This window comes from Microcaecilia unicolor, chromosome 6 (assembly GCF_901765095.1).
Source record: "Microcaecilia unicolor chromosome 6, aMicUni1.1, whole genome shotgun sequence".
NCBI lineage: Eukaryota > Metazoa > Chordata > Amphibia > Gymnophiona > Siphonopidae > Microcaecilia > Microcaecilia unicolor.
Genome location: NC_044036.1, coordinates 331,547,674 through 331,568,743, shown reverse-complemented (window position 1 = coordinate 331,568,743; position 21,070 = coordinate 331,547,674). Strand labels below are relative to the sequence as shown.

At 47.5% G+C, this 21,070-nt stretch overlaps 1 protein-coding gene across 1 annotated transcript in view; it reads right to left on the bottom strand.

Moving 5' to 3' along the window:
- The window catches only part of CEP112 (centrosomal protein 112), a 704,958-nt gene that overhangs the window by 509,429 nt on the left and 174,459 nt on the right, over positions 1–21,070 (bottom strand). The window contains exon 17 of the mRNA XM_030208453.1: positions 13,340–13,399. Within this exon, the coding sequence (XP_030064313.1) occupies positions 13,340–13,399 (60 nt within the window). The remainder of the gene's footprint in view (positions 1–13,339; positions 13,400–21,070) is intronic.

The following is a 21,070-nucleotide window of genomic DNA, read 5'->3' as shown; positions in this document are numbered from 1 at the left end:
CCTTGGTCTTTTCCCAGTGTGGCATTACTTATGTACTTTTCTTATGTACGATGCTGGGCCAACGCTGCTCTCTGGAAAATGTGCTGCCGCTCTTCCTTTTCATTGGCTCTTTAGGGTACACAGACTAGCTTATCAGTGCCAAGCAGGTGCTTCCTCTGCTAGTAAAACCATTTAGCCTAACCGATTCCTGATTTAATAGATTAGCCCACTTCATCAAACAGTGACATTTAGGTTTATTACCTATTATTTGTTTGATGTCGAAGGATCTTAATGACAGGGAACGGTCACTGTAGATCTGTTCAAGCTATTAGATAATTCTTATGTGCTTAACTGATGCTGCCGGTTTCCTTCACTTGAAAGATAGGTCAGGGGTTTAGCATTTTACAGCACCCTCCATGCGCTTTTATTGGCCTCTTTCAATAACACAGTTCGGATGTATTTTTATGTTGACAGTGGGGGGGAGGGGGGTCCTAGTTTATTACCTGGCCTTGTTTAATGGTCTCTGACTCTGTACACACCTGAACTGTTTTCTCATTACAAAAGCAGCTCTTCAAAATAACATCCCAGGATGTCTTCGGCAGGCAGCCCGAGCAGGTTTGCTTTTTAAGATTTATTGCCTGGCAATTTAACAGGTGGCCTGGATTAAATTTTAGAGGCCTCTGAATGAAGGAAGATAAAAATCGACTTGAAAAGAGAAAGCACTGCAGGCATTACCATGTATTTGCTACTTGTATTCATACAGGAGGCTTTGATAATTTTGCCCTACAGACGGCACTGATGCATAATTAACTTAATGCTGCATTTTAATGTAGGTAAACACCGGGATATTTTAGAATGATTAGCCAGGTGCTACTTTCATGCAAAGAAAAGGTAACAATTAAAAACGGCCATTTCTGTTAAAGTGTTCCCATTAATTGTTTGGGGGGGGAGGGGGATTATTTTGACAACTGAATATTTTCCCTTTTTTCGGCTTGTATCAGCATTCATGGACAGACTCTTGAACCTTGATACCTGGTTCCTTCTTGGGTGGGAGGGCAGGGGGAGGGGCTATTAAAACCCTGATTTAAAACTTGTTTAAATGATTACATTTTTGATTAGATTTGCTTAGGTTATATCTAGTTTAATCCCATGTTTACATTGTTCTCTTTGCGTTATCGTAATTAGTTTGCAATTCTTTCTTATGAAATTGTACTTTGCTTGGGATATCAATAAAGCTCTCTAAAACATTTTTTTTAAATGTGTTAATGAGTGCATTTAAGGATTACAAAATAAGAAAAGTATGATTTTCACTCAGAAAGCTGCAGGTTTCAAGAGTGCCAGAGCGGTTTCTGTTTTGCAATTTCACTAGAACCTTCCCATAAGGACCAGTAGCACTGCATGATGGTTAGAGGGCTAAGCTGTAAAACCCGAGAATGTCATTTTGATTCCCTGTACAGTTTAAGCTTTCTGAGGCAGGAACAGATACCTATTTTCCTGTCTGCTTTGAAATTAGTTCTGCCACGCAAGCTGTTTACTTCAATTATTAGCCAATGCTGTCTGCAGAGCATATTTTGGCTGTCAGTCCTCTACATGGAAAGGAAGGAAAGCAAACAAATGTGGGAAGAACTTATTACGAAAAAAAACCAATAAAATGGTGCAATGAAATCATGAATGAAACATCTCTCTTTCCATCACTTTGATCTACTAGAACAAAGGGATATAAGTGAGAAAGAAGTACTAATCTAACATATAAAAAAAGAAGAAACACACATGTTGGAGGATGCGTTTAAAGAAGGTGAAATTAGGCCTTACCTGCTAATTTTCTTTCCTCTAGACCCTCCAGACCGGTCAAGACGCTTGGGTTATGCTCGCCTACCAGCAGAGGGAGACTGAGAACACTAACTTCAAACTATGTACATATAACCTGTGCCTAGCCACCTGACGTCAGTATCCGCTTAGCAAAGCAGAAAACCAAAAACCTGAAAACGAGAAACAAAACCCCTGTACCTGGAAAACCAATAGTCAAACACCAACAGTGTGCTTCCACAGACGGAACGTCCAAACGTCCCGCTCTGTACTGTTTTAGAGTCAAAGAAATTCTCTCCGACCACACTAAACTTGAAAGAATAGTCATAGCAGAACACGGCTCAAAATCACTTCTGATAATACACAGGGCGGGCTCTTGACGGTCTGGAGGTCTAGAGGAAAGAAAATTAGCAGGTAAGGCCTAATTCACCTTCCTCTTCAACCCTCCAGACCGGTCAAGACGCTTGGGAAGTACCAAAGCAGTAGAAACTTAAGGGTGGGACCCTCGAAAAGCAGAAGACAACACAGCCGCTCCAAACCGAGCATCCTCTTTTGCCTGAACATCAAGTCTGTAATGCTTCACAAAGGAATGGATGGAAGACCACGCCGCTGCCTTACAAATATCCTGCGGAGGAATAAAACTACTTTCCGCCCAAGAAGCAGCTACCCCCCGAGTAGAATGAGCCTTAAGCACCGAGGGCACGGCACGGCATTTCAACAAGTACGCCGACGCAATGGTCTCCTTCAACCACCTAGCCAGAGTAGCCTTGGAAGCTGCTGCCCCTTTTTTGGGACCTCCAAACAACACAAACAACCTATCCGATGCTCGAAAATCCTGCGTTCTGCGCAAATACGACCGTAAAACGCGCCGTACATCCAACTTAGCCAGCCGACGTTGCGTAAGGTCCCCAGCGCGATCCCCCAACACAGGCAAGGAAATCACCTGGTTGACATGAAAAGCCGACACCACCTTAGGCACAAAGGAAGGAACCGTCCGTAAAGTCACTTTCTCCTTAGCAAATGACAGAAAAGGCTCCCTGCAAGACAGAGCCTGAAGCTCTGAAATCCTACGCGCCGAAGAAATGGCCACCAGAAAAAAACGCCTTCAAAGTAAGATCCTTACGTGTAATGGATGCCACGGGTTCAAACGGAGGTGCCACCAACGCCTCCAGAACCAAATTTAAATCCCAAGGCGGAACCAACGGACGACGAGGCGGCCGAATCAACTTCACTGCCTTCAGGAACCGCCCCACATCAGGAGAAGCCGCCAAGGAAACTCCCCGAATCTTACCTCTAAAACAAGACAAGGCAGCAACCTGCACTTTCAGGGAAGAGAGCGACAGTCCCCTCTCCAAGCCATCCTGCAGAAAATCCAAAACTTCCACCACCGAAGCACGCAAAGGGACATAAGCCCGCTCTTGACACCAGTTCTCGAAGGTGCGCCACACTCTCACATACGCCAAAGAAGTAGACCTCTTGCGAGACCGCAACATCGTATCAACCACTCTGGGTGAAAACCCTTTCTTTCTCAACCGGTGCCTCTCAAGAGCCAAGCCGTAAGCAAGAACGGAGAGGGATCTGCCATCTCTATCGGCCCCTGAACCAGTCGCACCCGAGGCCCCAAAGGAATCGGATCCTGCACCAGTAACCGCATCAGATCTCCGTACCACGGACGCCGGGGCCAATTGGGCGCTATCAGAACCACTAACCCCGAGTGACGACCGATCCGCTGTACCACGCGGCCCACCAGCGGCCACGGCGGGAACACGTAGAGCAGCTGCTGAGGTGGCCACGGAAGCACCAACGCGTCGATGCCCTCGGCTCGAGCATCCCTTCGACGACTGAAGAACCGAGGGACCTGCGCATTGTCGGCCGACGCCATAAGATCCAACACTGGCCGACCCCACTGCAACACTATCTGCTCGAACACGGAGGGATGGAGAGCCCACTCTCCGGGATCCAACGTATGCCTGCTCAGATAATCTGCACTCACGTTGTCCACCCCTGCCACGTGTCCCGCTGACAGACTCTGCAGATGAACTTCTGCCCATGACAGCAACTCCGTCGCCTCTACCGCTAACCCGGGACTCTTTGTTCCCCCCTGTCGATTTACATAAGCGACGGCCGTGGCATTGTCTGAAAGAACCCTGACTGCCTTGCCGTCCAGAAGACTCTGAAAGGCCCGAAGAGCCAACCGAATAGCTCGCGTCTCCAGGCGATTGATGGACCAACTTGCCTCCTCCAACGTCCAACGCCCTTGGGCCACCTGACCCAGACAATGCGCCCCCCATCCTGACAGACTCGCATCCGTGGTCAGCACCACCCAGTCTGGCGTGTCCAACGGCATGCCCTTCGCTAGATTCGGAGAGAGGAGCCACCAGCGAAGACTGCCCCGAGCCACCTCCGGCAGGGAGAGCCTCTCCTCCAAACTCTGAAACTGAGGAGACCAGCGAGACAACAACGCTACCTGTAACGGTCTCATGTGGGCCCTGGCCCAAGGTACCACCTCTATTGATGCCGCCATCAGACCCAGCACCCGAAGATACTCCCGCGCCGACGGCGCCCTCTGAGCTCGGAGCTGCCGGATCTGAGACTGTAGCTTGGAGATGCGAGGCGCTGTCAAAAACACACGGCCTCTCTTCGTGTCGAATCGGACTCCCAAATATTCTAGGGACTGCGACGGAACGAGGTGACTCTTGGCCAGATTGACAACCCAACCGAGCGACTGCAGAAAGGACACCACCCGACCGGTGACCTCCTCGCTCTCTGCTTTTGATTTGGCTCGAATCAACCAGTCGTCTAGGTACGGATGGACCAAAATGCCCTGCAAACGCAGCGCTGCCGCCACCACTACCATGACCTTGGAAAAGGTGCGAGGCGCTGTCGCCAGGCCGAACGGCAGAGCACAAAATTGAAAATGTCTCCCCAACACCACAAAGCGAAGAAAACGCTGGTGTGCCTCTAGGATTGGGATGTGCAAGTAAGCCTCCGTCAGATCTAAAGACGTCAGAAACTCTCCTTCCTGAACCGCTACAATGACCGAGCGCAGCGTCTCCATTCGAAAGGAAGGAACCTTCAGAGCCGCATTGACCTTTTTGAGGTCCAAAATGGGCCGAAAAGCATCCTCCTTTTTGGGAACTACGAAGTAGATGGAATAACAACCCGTACCTCGCTCTCCTGGAGGAACCGGAACTACTGCTCCTAACTCGACCAGACGCGTCAAGGTCTCTCGCACTGCTCTCGCCTTGCGCCTGGAATGACAAGGGGACACGAGAAAGAAATCGGGCAGAGGACCGTCGAACTCTAACGCGTAGCCGTCTCGCACAATCTGCAGTACCCACTGATCTGAGGTGATCTGGACCCACCTCTGGTAAAACAAGCGCAAACGAGCCCCCACGCGAACCAGAGGTTGGGCCCCCACACCATCATTGCGAAGGACGGGACGCTCCGGGCGTTCCCGACGAGGAACCTCGCCCTCCACGGCGGCCACCTCGAAAGGACTGAGTTCTTTGGAAAAAACGACCCCTAGTCCCCCCGGAGGACCTGCCAGGCCGATATCGTCGAGCTTCCTGAAACCGTCCGCGCACCGCGGACCCCCTAGCAGCCTTAGGACGAAGCTCCGGAAGACGAGGAACCTTAGTATCACCAAGACCCCTCACCAACTTATCCAACTCTTTCCCAAAAAGCAAAGAACCTTTAAACGGCAGCGAACACAGCTTTGCCTTAGAAGCAGCATCAGCCATCCAGCCCCGCAACCACAGGGCCCGACGAGCAGCCACCGCCAGGGTCATGTTCTTAGCCGAAGCCCGTAACAAATCATACAGTGCATCAGCCATGAAGGACGACCCCATCTCCAACCTTGCCAAATCTTGAACCATTGAGGCCCTATCAGCCGGCGGGCTATCCAGCAGCCGCTCCGCCCAGCGGAAACAAGCCCGGGCCACCAGGCCTCCACAAACCGACGCCTGCAGCGCCAACGCAGACAAATCAAAACTCCGCTTGAGAAACGTCTCCAATTTCCTGTCCTGCGGGTCCCGCAACGCGGCCCCCCCATCCACCGGAATGGCCGTAGCCTTAGTCACAGCCGTCACCACGGCATCTACGGTTGGAGGCCGGAGGGAATCTCTATCCTCCTGCGGAAGCGGGTACAACTTAGCCATGGCCCGAGCCACCTTACACTGATCTTCTGGAGAACGCCACTCTTGGGTAATCATTTCCCTCAGATCCGCGTTCATAGGGAAAGTGCGAGATACCTGCCGAATCCCCTTCACCAAAGGATCCTGCGACCCGGCTGTCACTGGAGCTGACGCCTCAAACTTGAGAGTCGATGACACCTGCTCAATAAGTTCTGCCAACTCATCGCGGTGAAAAATGCGGACCACCGAAGGGTCCTCCCCAGGCACAGCAAGCTCCTTCTCATAACCAGCCAACGGCCCCTCATCCTCCTCCAGGGGACTAAAATCGCCCTCTGACTCCGGAGGGGAAAAACTTTCCATGTCCTCCGACCACTCCAAACGTGGTCTCTTAACACTGGCACCCCCCGTCCCAAGACTAGGGGGCTCTGCTCGCGTCGGCCCCGCCTGCCAGGCCTGGAACAAAGACCAAATAAAATCCGGCGGGAAACCCATCCGACCAGGACCGTCCCCCCCAGAAAAACCGGACAACTGACAGCCCAAAGGTCCTCCGACCAACTCCGGGCCTTGCGGTGCCGATTCCAAAATGGCGGCGGTTCCCGCCAAAATCGGGACCGCCGCCACGCTACCAGACTGAGACACTGCCGGCTCTGGAGGGCCCGACGCGGGAACCTCCGCCGCTAACACCGGCGGAGCGGAGGAAGAAGACTTCGGTTCGCCGCAGAAACGGCAAGAACCGCCAACCACTTCAACCCCCCGGCGCGCACAAAATCTACATCGTAGCGGCTTTCCCGCCATCGCGCCTAAACAAACAGCTGACAGCCCACTCACCAGAAGCCTGCAAAACAGCGCCCCAAAGCAGCTGAACACCCCTGGAACCCCAGATTGCAGCTCATTCAGCTCTCCACACCGCTTGGGCCTTCGATCTGTGAGAGATCTCTTTCTTTTTTTTTTTTTTTTTTCAACAAACTTTATTGCAGCCTGAAATTGAGCCCTGCTGCTGCTAAAACTAAACGGCACTCAAGGCTGCAGCACAGGACTGTAGCCGAGGCACAAAGCTGCCCAAAACGGGAGAGCCAGTTAGGGGGAGGGACCCGGCCACCCGGGTGTGACACCCCAAAGGGGACAATGGCAGGCCCCACCGGACCCACCAACCCCCAGCACACTAAAGTCTTCCAGGCACAGAGGATAAAACTGAAAAACAGACCAAAGAAGCTCTAAATAATCTCTGAATCCTACCAGACCGGACAAGCTGCACAGGTTGCTTGTCTACCCTCTGCTGAGACTGAGAAGATACTGACGTCAGGTGGCTAGGCACAGGTTATATGTACATAGTTTGAAGTTAGTGTTCTCAGTCTCCCTCTGCTGGTAGGCGAGCATAACCCAAGCGTCTTGACCGGTCTGGAGGGTTGAAGAGGAAGGTAATTTTAATAAGTGTTTTTACAAGCACACGCAGACTTGACTTTACAAAATTTTCAGACAAGTTTGAAGAACGGTGCATACACACAGGCTCTACCACCTACTCCAGGTCAAGCGTGTAAATTAAGGAGTGGTGAACTGGATTAGGAACTGGTTGACAGACAGACACCAGAGGGTGGTGGTAAATGGAATTCACTCGGAGGGAAAGGTGAGTAGTTGTGTGCCTCAGGGATCGGTGCTGGGGCCGATTCTGTTCAATATATTTGTGAGTCACATTGCCGAAGAGTTAGAAGGTAAAGTTTGCCTATTTGCGGATGATACTAAGATCTGTAACAGAGTGGACACCCCGGAGGGAGTGGAAAACATGAAAAAGGATGTGAGGAAGCTAGAAGAATGGTCTAAGGTTTGGCAATTAAAATTCAATGCGAAGAAATGCAAAGTGATGCACTTAGGGAATAGAAATCCACGGGAGACGTATGTGTTAGGCGGTGAGAGTCTGATAGGTACGGACGGAGAGAGGGATCTTGGGGTGATAGTATCTGAGGGTTTGAAGGCGACGAAACAGTGTGACAAGGCGGTGGCCGTAGCTAGAAGGTTGTTAGGCTGTATAGAGAGAGGTGTGACCAGCAGAAGAAAGGGGGTGTTGATGCCCCTGTATAAGTCGTTGGTGAGGCCCCACCTGGAGTATTGTGCTCAGTTTTGGAGGCCGTATCTTGTTAAGGATGTAAAAAGAATTGAAGCGGTGCAAAGAAAAGCTACGAGAATGGTATGGGATTTGCGTTACAAGACGTATGAGGAGAGACTTGCTGAACTAAACACATATACTCTGGAGGAAAGGAGAAACAGGGGTGATATGATACAGACGTTCAAATATTTGAAAGGTATTAATCCGCAAACGAACCTTTTCCGGAGATGGGAAGGTGGTAGAACGAGAGGACGTGAAATGAGATTGAAGGGGGGCAGACTCAAGAAAAATGTCAGGAAGTATTTTTTCATGGAGAGAGTAGTGGATGCTTGGAATGCCCTCCCGCGGGAGGTGGTGGAAATGAAAACGGTAACGGAATTCAAACATGTGTGGGATAAGCATAAAGGAATCCTGTGCAGGAGGAATGGATCCTCAGGAACTTAGTGAAGATCGGGAGGCGGGGCTGGTGGTTGGGAGGCGGGGATAGTGCTGGGCAGATTTATATGGTCTGTGCCAGAGCCGGTGGTGGGAAGCAGGACTGGTGGTTGGGAGGCAGGGATAGTGCTGGGCAGACTTATACGGTCTGTGCCAGAGCTGGTGGTGGGAGGCAGGGATAGTGCTGGGCAGACTTATACGGTCTGTGCCAGAGCCGGTGGTGGGAGGCGGGGCTGGTGGTTGGGAGGCGGAGATAGTGCTGGGCAGACTTATACGGTCTGTGCCAGAGCTGGTGTTTGGGAGGCGGGGCTGGTGGTTGGGAGGCGGGGATAGTGCTGGGCAGACTTATACGGTCTGTGCCCTGAAGAGCACAGGTACAAATCAAAGTAGGGTATGCACAAAAAGTAGCACATATGAGTTATCTTGTTGGGCAGACTGGATGGACCGTGCAGGTCTTTTTCTGCCGCCATCTACTATGTTACTATGCCCATAACTAAGAACCCCACTCACACTCCGTCCAAACTCCGCCTCCTGTGCACGCCCACAGTCACAGTATGCACCATAAACCTTCCAAGCTAGTTGGTACAACAGCTCAGTTATAAACATTCTTATCACCTAAAACTAAGTGTCATCTTAGAATATGAACCTCGAACCCTGGCTGTGCGTGCCTTTAGTTTTGTACACAGACATGGGATATCCAGCCTCTGAAAATCAAATCAAAGCAATTCTTGTTTACCGCTAATATCCCCTTTCCAGGGTTCAGTGCGGTTTACATTCTAGGTGAGACAAAAGCAAATAATGTTAGTGTGAGGTATGAGAACAATTAGAGACCATTGGTGTAATGCATGAGACCAAAAACATTATAGTAAAGGATAATGGATGACACTTACGTAAGTTACTTACGTCAGACGAGGGCGGGCCAGGGAGAAAAGGAGGGAAATCCGAAGAGAGGCGATCAGTTGGTGTTGCCTGCTGCAGCCGGTGCAGCGCCTTCACAAGGAGGTGAGAGGTGCTGTGAGGGCCCGGTCGCAAATGGAGGGGGGCAGGTGCAGGGGGGAGCGGCGGCAACGACCTCGGGGGGGGGGCGGCGGGGGCAGGGCCACAGGGGTGCAGAGGATGGCGGGGAAGCTGTCATTTCAAGGGAGGGGGAGTGGTGGCGGCGGCGACCTCGGGGGGTGGGGCTGCGGAAAGCTCTTTCAATGCAGGGGGGAGGGGGGATCGACGGCAGCGACCTCAGGCAGGGGGGGGGTGAAGGCCGTCCATAAAGGACATCCATAGGCACTCGTCATTTTTGTTTGTTTGTTTGTTTTATTTTTTTGACGTCCTTGGCATGCGCAGAGCATCCAGCATAACGTTTGGCTGCTCTGCGCATGCTTTACCAGCCGATTCTCCGACTGTTTACAAGGGATTAGAGAATGCAAGTGAGCTGCAACGAGCAGCTCATTTGCATTCCCTTTCTTTGATGCATTGCCGCTCCCTACTGATTCGCTATGGAATCGGTAAGGGAAGGGCTCTTTACGTGGGGTTAGTGCATCTGTTCCTAAGTCCTTTCACAATTCAATCATCCTCACTGTCACCGAATCTATCAGATCCCAAATCATTTTTTTTGGTTTTATAGTTGAGATAAACATTAAGCAGATTTGCAAAACCCGATGAACAACATATGCAGCTAATCAAGCAATTACAGTCCTCCCAAAAATCGAACCTTAATATAATTTAACTAGCAACAAATAAAACATCACTGCTATATCTTGCTAGCATGATACAGCAAAACACCTTCTATCTTAAATACCTATTAACATCTGTAACATATTCCAAAGACTTGCATGAGGTGACAAATAAACAGCATCTTCTATTTCTATACAAAGCATAGATCTAACATTTACATAAAAACCAGGTACAGGTATAGTAACATAGTAGATGGCGGCAGAAAAAGACCTGCACGGTCCATCCAGTCTGCCCAACAAGACAAACGCATATGTGCTAGTTTTTGTGTATATCTTACCTTGATTTGTAACTGTCATTTTCAGGGCACAGACCATACAAGTCTGCCCAGCACTATCCCCGCCTCCCAACCACCAGCCCCGCCTCCCACCACCGGCTCTGGCACAGACTGTATAAGTCTGCCCAGCACTATCCCCGCCTCCCACCACTGGCTCTGGCACAGACTGTATAAGTATAATATTGGAAATATCTGATTCAACACCTACGTAGGTTACTGACGTTAGACAGGGGCGGGCCCAGCAGGAGAAAGACGCGCCATCGAAGCTGGGCGAAGGCAGGCATCAGCTTTCTTCTTGCCCGTGCAGCGCCTTCGGACAGAGGAGAGAGGCGCTGCACGGGCCCGGTAAGAGGGAGGGGGGCCCGATGGAGGAGGGGAATGGCGGCGACGACCCCAAAAGGGGGCGGGGCACAGGACGGAGGATGTCGGGAGGCGGAGCTGAGGTGAGAGAGTAGTGAGAAAGGGAGGGGGGCAGGGGCTGCTAGAATTTTGCTTTTTTGGGGTGGGGGGAGCGGCGGAAAGTGGGGAGCAGCGGGGGGGGGGGGGCAAGGCTGTCCGTACAGGACGCTCCTGATGAGCGCCCTTGCCCCCTCCCGATCCTTTTTTTATTTTTATTTATTTATGTGTTTTCTGACATCCTTTGGACCAATCACAGTGCTTTTAGCTCTGCTAATGCGCTGGGATTGGCTCAAAGTTTGTTTATTTTTTTACTTAATGATTTTTCCTGGCACAGAGCTGTCCTAACGAGTGGTCCAGACCTCTCGTTAGATTTCCTGCCTTTTTCCTGCGTAAAGGCAATCGGAAAAGGTTAGTGCATGTCGTTTCAATGGGGTTTTCACACTAATTGCTCATCTCCATTCCGTTTTCGTTAGCTGCTGGCTTCCTCGGTAAAAGCCCTTTGATGCATGCAACGGATCAAATTTTCCTCGTTGGAGAGTCATTAAAGGCTCATTTAGCTTTAGTGCATCTGCCTCCCAGAGAGGTCAGATTCACTTTCACCAAATCTCAGATTTTATTCGCAGGTGAGTTCTTCCAAGAGGCGGAGACGCAGTTGCAAAAACTACAAAAAGGCAGTATATTAATTCTCTGTTGATCACCCTCCCCTCACCTATCCACACCCATCCTGTTAGAATATCAATGATATACTTTGATGTCCCCATGCATACTTCCTACCCACCCCCATCCTCCCACCCTGTCAGACTGTCATAGTAATGCTTGAATGTTTTCACTTGTTGACAAGTATCTGAATATATACATAAAACATAAAAGCATTCCAATGACAGTCTCACAGGAAGAGGGTGGGGTGGGTTAGGTGAGAAACAGGGAGAGATGGATGGGTTATAAGGGAGTGACAACGCAGTATAATTTAGGTTTACAAAGGGACAGAAACTCAGATCTTTCTTATTCTGATATTTGTCAACATTTGCTCATTTCTGATCTGAAGAAGGGTTATCTTCAAAAGCTAATCAAAAAATGCAATGTTAATCCAATAAAAATGGTATCAGCTTATTTTTTTAAAAATTTATGTTTATTAATTTACTGTAAATTCACCAAGTACAATACTTGAATTTAGAAATACAGGCAGATATGATTTTACATCAAATCAAATATAAAACAATGATTTAACAAAGGAAAAGTGGTATGCCCTCTTTAGACCATAAAAAGTATAGAGGGTGGGGGGACCTCGTGTTTAGGAGAAAACAATAAGGAATAAGTAAAAAGCATTCTATTTAGCATTTACACAGTACACCGTATCTTAACTCTATATATTCAATTTTGATCTAGAAAAGTTTTTAAATGTTCTGGTAAGAAAAAATTTATATTTAAGCCCTTGATATTTCATCACACATTTACATGGGTAATTTAAATAGAAAGAAGCACCTAATAATAGGGTCTCTTTCTTTAAGGCTAAGAAAGCTTTTCTTCTCTCTTGAGTTTGTCTAGTATCAGCTTATTGTCTTATCTATATTTTATTTCTATTACCTTTAAAAGTGGACTAGAATGGCTACCACACCACTTTACTCAAAGCATAGGTAATAGTATTTTTTCACGGAGAGAGTAGTGGATGCTTGGAATGCCCTCCCGCGGGAGGTGCTGGAAATGAAAACGGTAACAGAATTCAAACACGCTTGGGATAAACATAAAGGAATCCTGTTCAGAAGGAATGGATCCTAAGGAGATTAGCCGAGATTGGGTGGCAGAGCCGGTGGCGGGAGGCGGGGATAGTGCTGGGCAGACTTATACGGTCTGTGCCAGAGCTGGTGGTGGGAGGCGGGGATGGTGCTCGGCAGACTTATACGGTCTGTACCAGAGTCGGTGGTGGGAGGCGGGACTGGTGGTTGGGAGGCGGGGATGGTGCTGGGCAGACTTATACGGTCTGTGCCAGAGCCGGTGGTGGGAGGCGGGGATGGTGTTCGGCAGACTTATACGGTCTGTGCCAGAGCTGGTGGTGGGAGGCGGGGATGGTGCTCGGCAGACTTATACGGTCTGTACCAGAGCCGGTGGTGGGAGGCGGGACTGGTGGTTGGGAGGCGGGGATGGTGCTGGGCAGACTTATACGGTCTGTGCCAGAACTGGTGGTGGGAGGCATGACTGGTGGTTTGGAGGCGGGGATAGTGCTGGGCAGACTTATACGGTCTGTGCCAGAACCGGTGGTGGGAGGCGGGGCTGGTGGTTGGGAGGCGGGGATAGTGCTGGGCAGCCTTATACGGTCTGTGCCCTGAAAAGGACAGGTACAAATCAAGGTAAGGTATACACAAAAAGTAGCACATATGAGTTTATCTTGTTGGGCAGACTGAATGGACTGCGCAGGTCTTTTTCTGCCTTCATCTACTATGTTACTAATGTTTATATACCCAAAATCTGCCTTTATTACGTTACCTTTTTTTCCTGAGCACGCTCTAGTTGAAGAATCTCCTGCTGAAATTTATTTTCTTGATCCTACAAAGAGACATGTTATTTCTATTAGCTGTACCTTCTCTAACCCCTCTGAATACAATCCAAATCAGCATTCAAGTCTAATCAATTTCAATCCAGCCAGACTATTGTATATGTTCCAAGCAAATCTCTCGTTTTGCCCTGCACTTCAGAGAACATGCTGGCAACTAGGGCTATGCATTTTTGTTTCATTCTAGGCATACTATTTTCTTGAGCACACATTAAAGAGTGTGCAATAAAACCAAACAACATGTATAAATTCAACACAGCAAAAATAACCAAAATGACAGGTCATCAAAGTTTTTCTCCTGCACAAGCAGACATTTAGCAAATATATTCATTGAAGATCATGTACAAAATGTAACTGGAACAATAAACAAGAGGCATAATCAAACTGAAAAATTAAACAGAGAAAACAATGGTAGAAATACACAGGGTAATGAAGTCTTTAATAAAGCTTCCTTTCATGCAGGTGATATTTAGAAGGCTGAACAAAGTCCTTGTTCCGCCACAACCCAGAAGAGGATACCTTTTCAGAAAATGGTTCTTTTTCATGAAGAGCAATGATTTCTAACCACAATCCAGTTGATGGGCCCCTGAAGCAGGCTGTCGGGTCGAAACGTGTCAGGATTGTGATAACTGGATATATGTTGCACAATCACAAACCTGGCTTTGTCCCTAATTTTAGAAGTGTACCTACTTGTAAATAATGGCTTATGAACTTATTTTATTTATTTATTTATTATAGATCATCTGCATGTACAAACTGTGATCTTAAAAAGGTACTACCGTATTTTTCGGACTATAAGACGCACCGGACCATAAGACGCACCTAGGTTTTAGAGGAGGGAAATAGGAAAAAAAAATTTTCCTTTTTCCCTCCTCTAAAACCTAGGTGCTCCGGTGCGTCTTGTCCGAATCCCTCCCTCCAAGTTCGGGATCGCCCTCAGGGTTACCTCCTCCCCCCTCCCCCCGGCCCTGTCACCACCTCTCCCCTTACTCACGCGATCTTCCCTGGTGGTCTAGTGACGTCGGGGCAGGAAAGAGCCTCCTCTTTCCTGCCCAGCGCGCTGCTCTCCATCCTCCTGTATGCATTGCTGCCTGACGGTCTCGGCGAGATTCAAAATGGCCGCCGAGAATTGAAGTCTCGGCGGCCATTTTGAATCTCGCCGAGACCATCAGGCTGCATACAGGAGGACGGAGAGCAGCTCTTTCCTGCCCCGACGTCACTAGACCACCAGGGAAGATCGCGTGACGTGAGTAGGGAGAAGTGGTGACAGGGCCGGGGGGAGGGCGGCACCGAACTCGGAGGGCGGGCGGCCAGCCAGCCAGCCGGCCAAATCTACCTTCGGACTATAAGACGCACCCCCCATTTTCCTCCCAAATTTTGGGGGGAAAAAGTGCGTCTTATAGTCCGAAAAATACGGTATATACAAGTGGAGCGCCACACCAGGCAGAGATTTCAAGGAGTTATGGTTAAGGTATGGAGAGGGAACGGTTTGGGTGAGCCTAAAATATTGGCATGTATTCCCCATTTTAACAGGGCAACAGAAGGGGATACAAAACTCGTTCCAAGGCACGCATAAGTGCCAGCTCATAAGGGCAGGTGCAAAGGATGACGCCATCATTCTCCTGAAGAGCACATTTCTATTCAAGGGACTTGACACAGGCCGTGTTTCGGCTATCCTTGGCGGAATTACCGACATTTCTTTTCCAACTTCTGCACGGTAGTTGCTTTCTTTGGTTCATATTGTCATTTTATTTTATAAACCAGATGGTGCTATATTTATGATTTTTTACATCTTGGATATGCAAGTTATGACCTATTTTGGACTCCTGATGCAGGCAGTATAGCCGAAACACGGCCTGTGTCGAGTCACTTGAATAGAAATGTGCTCTTCAATGATTGTTATTTCAGCAGTTTTCAATAAGGGTCCCTACTGAAGGCTTTTTTGGCTGCATGCTGTTCTTTTGGTCATCTCCACTGTTTTGCTGTTGTCTTTCAAAGTGTGGAGACTGGTCTCCCTTCCTTTCTTCTGCCACCATTCTCTAACCTCCCCCCCCCCACCAACATGGACAGGAAAATACTTAGTGCACCTGAATGTAACACACTTTGAGCTACCACTGAAAAAAGCATGCATTAAATCTAAATTCAGATATACAGAATTAAGTTGCTCTCTTATAATTCCTCTGATGAACAAGGACACGACCATTCTGGCAAATGTAATACAGTGCAAATCTGTTCCCCTATTAATATTTATATTTCACAAGGAAACTTATTAGAAATTTGCAGTCTGATTGTTTAATTATTTCTGATCCAGGCGTCAAGTCAAATGGAAAACATACTGTCCACGAGAGACAAACTGTTTTTTAATGACAGACTCATGAATAATGTACGTGGAAGATACATGAATGAACATACAATAGCTATAGTTGATATCTGCTTACAATTTCCAAATATGGACCAATTCAAGCTCTTTTTGTGTATGCGATATCTGAGAAATCATTTGCAAATGCAAACAAAATATAGCCCAATCAGATGCAGGATGTGAGATAGCTTGTTGGGTATATAAAATGTTTGATGGTCAGTGTCCAGAGTACCTGGTAAAATTATTTGCTTTTCCTATATCTCCTAATCGTTCTAGAGATGCTGATCATCGTCTATTTTTTATTATATCATAAAAGTTCACTACAATTATCTTTCTGTTAGAAGGCTGTTCAGCTATGCTGCTTTTTGCCAGTTACACTAAGGACTATGCCTACTTATTTCCCCTTTCGCAAAAACTTAAAGACTTATCTTTTTCAGAAATCTCATTTGTAAATTGATATAACTGTTCTTGTGTATATTTGGAATCAGCTTTGAAGCTAACTGCTGGGAGTTGGTAGAACACACGTACTATATCATATCATAACACAAATTTAAACTACAACTTTTTTAACAGATTTAAATCGCCAATAAAAAAAACCCACTACATGGCCATCTTTTGATAATGCAGGCAAGTCAACAAAAGATGGCCATGTAGAGTTTTTTATTGGTGATTTAAATCTGTTAAAAAAAGTTGAAGTTTAAATTTGTGTTATTTTTAATTATTATTTATATCAACTTTGTTTTGCAAGTCAGTTAGGTTCCTTCTGCATCTTTTTTTAGAACTTGGGTATTTCTTGCAGAAGGCTAGCTTCCACTGTTTTTGTCCAAGCTAATGTTGGATGTGGTTTCTGCCAGGTACTTGTGACCTGGATTGGCCACTGCTAGAAGCAGGATACTGGGTTAGATGGACCATTGGTCTGACCCAGTATGGCTATTCTTATGTTCTTATTATCATACCATATGTCTGTATGTGTAACTGTTACTAGTACAGTACAATCCGTTTAAGTGCAAGGGTCTGGGACCAAAGAAATGCAAGCAGTTAACCAGAGCGTGCACTTAACCGTTGTGACCCAAAGAAGCTTGACATCTGATAAACAAATGTACAGTACTGTTTATTATTATACGTACAGTATACAGTCTCTGTTAACTGATGTTAGGCTTACTTGAAGTGATCGGTTATAGTCCTCTGTACACTATTGGGTCTGTGAGTTCCATAGACTACGTCTGCCAGATGGTAAAAACTGTCATAGCACTGACATCCAGTGGCCTCCAGTTAGGCCCACACAGTGTTGAGACTCTCCAGCGCTCTTGCAAAAGTGACAGGAGGAGGTTGTTGAATTTCATCAGCATGCGCCTCGCTGCTCATTTCATCCTGTTTCATCATCAGCCGCTGTTGCCTGCGTGTAAGCGCATATCTCGACATCAGTACTGTCATCTGTAGATCGTAATCAACAGCTACATAACGATGAAACTCCTCTTCAGTAACACCGGCTGGGATGTCAATAACCTGTTCATCTGACGTGTTTGCAACAGCTGCCATCTGTTTCGTCCCTCTCCACATCCTTAACAAAGTTTGCCCGCTTGTAGCAGTTCACAATGGTTGCCTGTGTAACATGATTCCAGGCTTCTTTCTTTATATGTAGGGAATCCAACAGTGACAGATTACGAGCCAGTTCAACAACAAGTTTAGCCTTGCCAGTCTGGTCATCCATAATGCTCATCAGACAACATAGCACAAGAGCCCGATAATGTTGTTTGAAATTGGCTATTATGCCCTGATCCATAGGTTGGATCAGAAAGGTAGTGTTTGGTGGCAGGAAGACCACCTTGACGTTAGACAGCCTGACATCATCCCTGTGTGCAGCACAATTATCACAAAGCAACAAAATCTGACGCTTTTGTGTCCACATTCTAGTGTCTAACTTCTTTAGCCACTGCTTCCAAATTTCCCCAGTCATCCATGAATTTGCGTTAGCCTCGTATGACACAGGAAGTCGCTTAACTTTCTTGAAGCAACGGGGCTGTTTGCTCTTTCCAATGACGAGGGGTTCCAACTTCTCACTCCCATCCATATTGCAGCAAAGGAGGATCGTCAGTCGGTCCTTCGACGTTTTACCTCCAGTAGTTTCAGCATGTTTGAATGCAAGTGTTCCATCAGGAATCGCTCGCCAATACAGACCGTTTTCGTCAGCATTGAAAATGTCACGAGGTGCAAACTCGCTCAAGATGGTAGGAAGAACTGTAACAACCCAATTTTCAGCACCAAAGTCATCAGAATCTTGTTTCTCACCATGTTGTTTCTTGAATTTTATGTTGTTCCTCTCCTTCAATCTTTCCAACCATCCAACAGTAGCTTTGAATTCAGTTAGTACAAGACTTTCAGCTAGCTGGTTAGCTTTCTCCATAAGCAGTGGACCACTGACAGGAAACTGTCTGCTCCTGACTCGAGAAAACCACCGAAGAAGAGCATCTTCTACATCCTCAGCTTTTCACGCCCGTTTACATTTCCTGTGTGGATCTGTATTGTTTTGCCAGTCTTCCAGAAGCTGATCTTTCTGCCTCAAGACACGTGAAATTTGACTGGGATTGACACCATATTCTTTAGCAATAGATGCTTGACTTTGTTTGTTTTCTAATTTTTTAAGAGCTTCTATTCGTTCAGCCAGTGTTAAAGCCTTACAGTTCTGCCGCGACGACGACTCCAGTATACATTCTAACAACATTCTTTCACTTATTCTGCCTGTGGCAGTTAAAGGGGCAGTAAATTTGAAATCTCGTTGGTTGTCACGCGCCAATCGGTTTCCATATTCCGTGCGCACGCTTATGCGAAGTCTTTCCTGCAGAGGAGCAGTCTTAAACCATGCATATAAGCAAATCTTGCACTTATCAGTGGTGCGCTAAACCGAAGTTAGTCCCCATAGAAATTGATGGCGCCAAAAATGGGACCGAAGTACGGCATGCAGTTAAACATAGCATGCGCTTATCCGACGTGCACTTAAATGGAGTGCACTGTATTTCTAGAATACTTCACAGCAGATAATGAATATAGATTTCCTTACACTTCTAGAAACACTGGCTTCCAAAAAAGTTAGCAAAGAGGAAATGAGTTTAATGCAAGGAAATTCTTTTTCAGATGAAGAAACTGACGTTTTCTTCTAGACCAGCAGTTTTCTCCCACTCCTTTGATCGGCTCACTTAAAAGCAGATTGTGCTTGAGGGGGATTACATCATGATGAGGCTACATTTCTGACCACAAGGAACTTTTCCCCAGATTTTTAACCCTCCCCATTTTCTAGACAGCCTAGCCAATGGCATTAACTCAACAACACACATACAGACTGAGTCTGCACAGCAGATGTCACTGTTGCATGACAGGTCAGACTCCTTCTTCCGCTGCTGGTGAACATTACGGCCCGAACAGTAGAAACCAGGCTCAGGAACCAAAGTCAGATTCCCAGAATGGAGGAATCATTATAATAATCCCAGGGGCCCTTTTACTAAGCTGCGTAGGTGCATCCTATGTACGTCAATTTTGAACTACCGCCCAGCTACTGCGTGGCCCGGGAGGTAATTTCATTTTTTACGTGCATCCATTACGCACGCCGGAACATTTTCAGGTGCGTGGCGCTAACCGAGCAGTAATCGGCATTGTACGCGTGCTGACGATCACCACCCGGTTAACGCGTGAGATATTATCACTAAGTCAATGGGTGGTGGTAAGGTCTCAGGCCCAAAATGGATGCACACCAATTTTCATTTTGCCGAACGTCCATTTTCGACCCCCCCCCCCAAAAAATGGCCTTTTTTTTGCAGGTGCACTGAAAAATGGACCTGTGCACGTCCAATACACGAGTCCACACCAGCGCAGGCCATTTCTCGGCGCACCTTAGTAAAAGGAACCCCTAGAGATCCTGACATTAAGCCGAAATTAATTTAAAGCCATGAGGGCTGTTTTCAAAAAGAGGCACTGACACAGCCAGATAATCAAAACTCTGGCGCAGTTCTGAACTGCGACAGAAAATACCGCCAGAAGAGCGCCCAAAAATAACTCCCTCATGCTAGACGCTAATAGTATTCAACTGATATGTGCGCTGTTAGCGTTGAGCATAGGAAGTTAAGCCGTGGGACTGTGACAGTGACATGCACACAAGAACTTTGCTTATGGGCAGATTTCCTTAAGGGCAGCTCTTGTGCTCATGCCCAGTCCAACCGGGGGGGGGGGGGGGGGGGGGGGGGGGAGGGCAGTGCGGCAAAGGAAGATGAGTTGAACAGAAGCAAAATGCTTAGTTTCCAAGAAGTGCTTTAGTAACAGGCCTGCTACTCCTTAATTTTCTTGAGTTTTATTTGATTTTAAGGTGCCATGACTTTACCTGAAGCGTTGAATAGTTAAACAAAAAAACCAAGAAACAAATGAGAAACTAGTGGCCAGATAATAAAAACAAAAAAAACAAAAATTGTACTTTTGACATGTAGCGCCTGAAACTGGAGAAAAGCAAGTTACTGCCCGGAGACGGTACCCCTGACAGCAGCTCCGAGCCCTTGTGAGGCGCGCACTTCTCTGAGCACTGCAGATGAATATATTAGAAATGGCAAGATCACTGGTTCACGTGCTCGGTCCCAGCATTTGGCGCTAGTCCGGCGCTAATACCCTCTAGTGCCCACACTCGCTTCTGAGCATCGGGGGCTGAGATAGTCTGGTTCACTGTTACTGCTGTATAAAATGTATCATTCGGAAGGAGGAGGATTTTACCTTTGACTTTGCAAATAATCCCCCAGATTCTATATAGGTCTCCCAAAGTTGGATGTGGAAATTTGGGTACAGATCGCACAACCTAATTAGTTAGTTAATGAGCTGTTCAACAACGGATGTCAATTGGCAGTCATTTGGGTTTATGTGCAGATCTGTCCAGTGCCCTATTCTATAAAATGTGTGCCTAAATTTTATAGTGCGTAACTAAAAAGGAAGCATGGCCATGGGAGGGGCCTGTGTGGGTCGGGGGCAGTCCCAGATGTTACAGAATAGTGTCATTAACACCCTTAACTGCCACCAGTTGCACACCAGAATGTACACCAGGTTTCAGCAAAGATAGGCGCGAGATCGGCACTAAACTAGCATTCGGTAAATGGCACCCAAAGTTATGTGCCAGGAAGATCCATGGACAGCAGAATACCAGTTTAGCGTGGATCTTCCCAACGTATAACTTTGGGCACCATTTACTGAATTCTTCCCCCCCCCCCCCCTCCCAGTGACAGCCTTACCTCAGGCAGCGCTCTTCTGAGGTGGCATCACCCCCTGCCCATCTTTC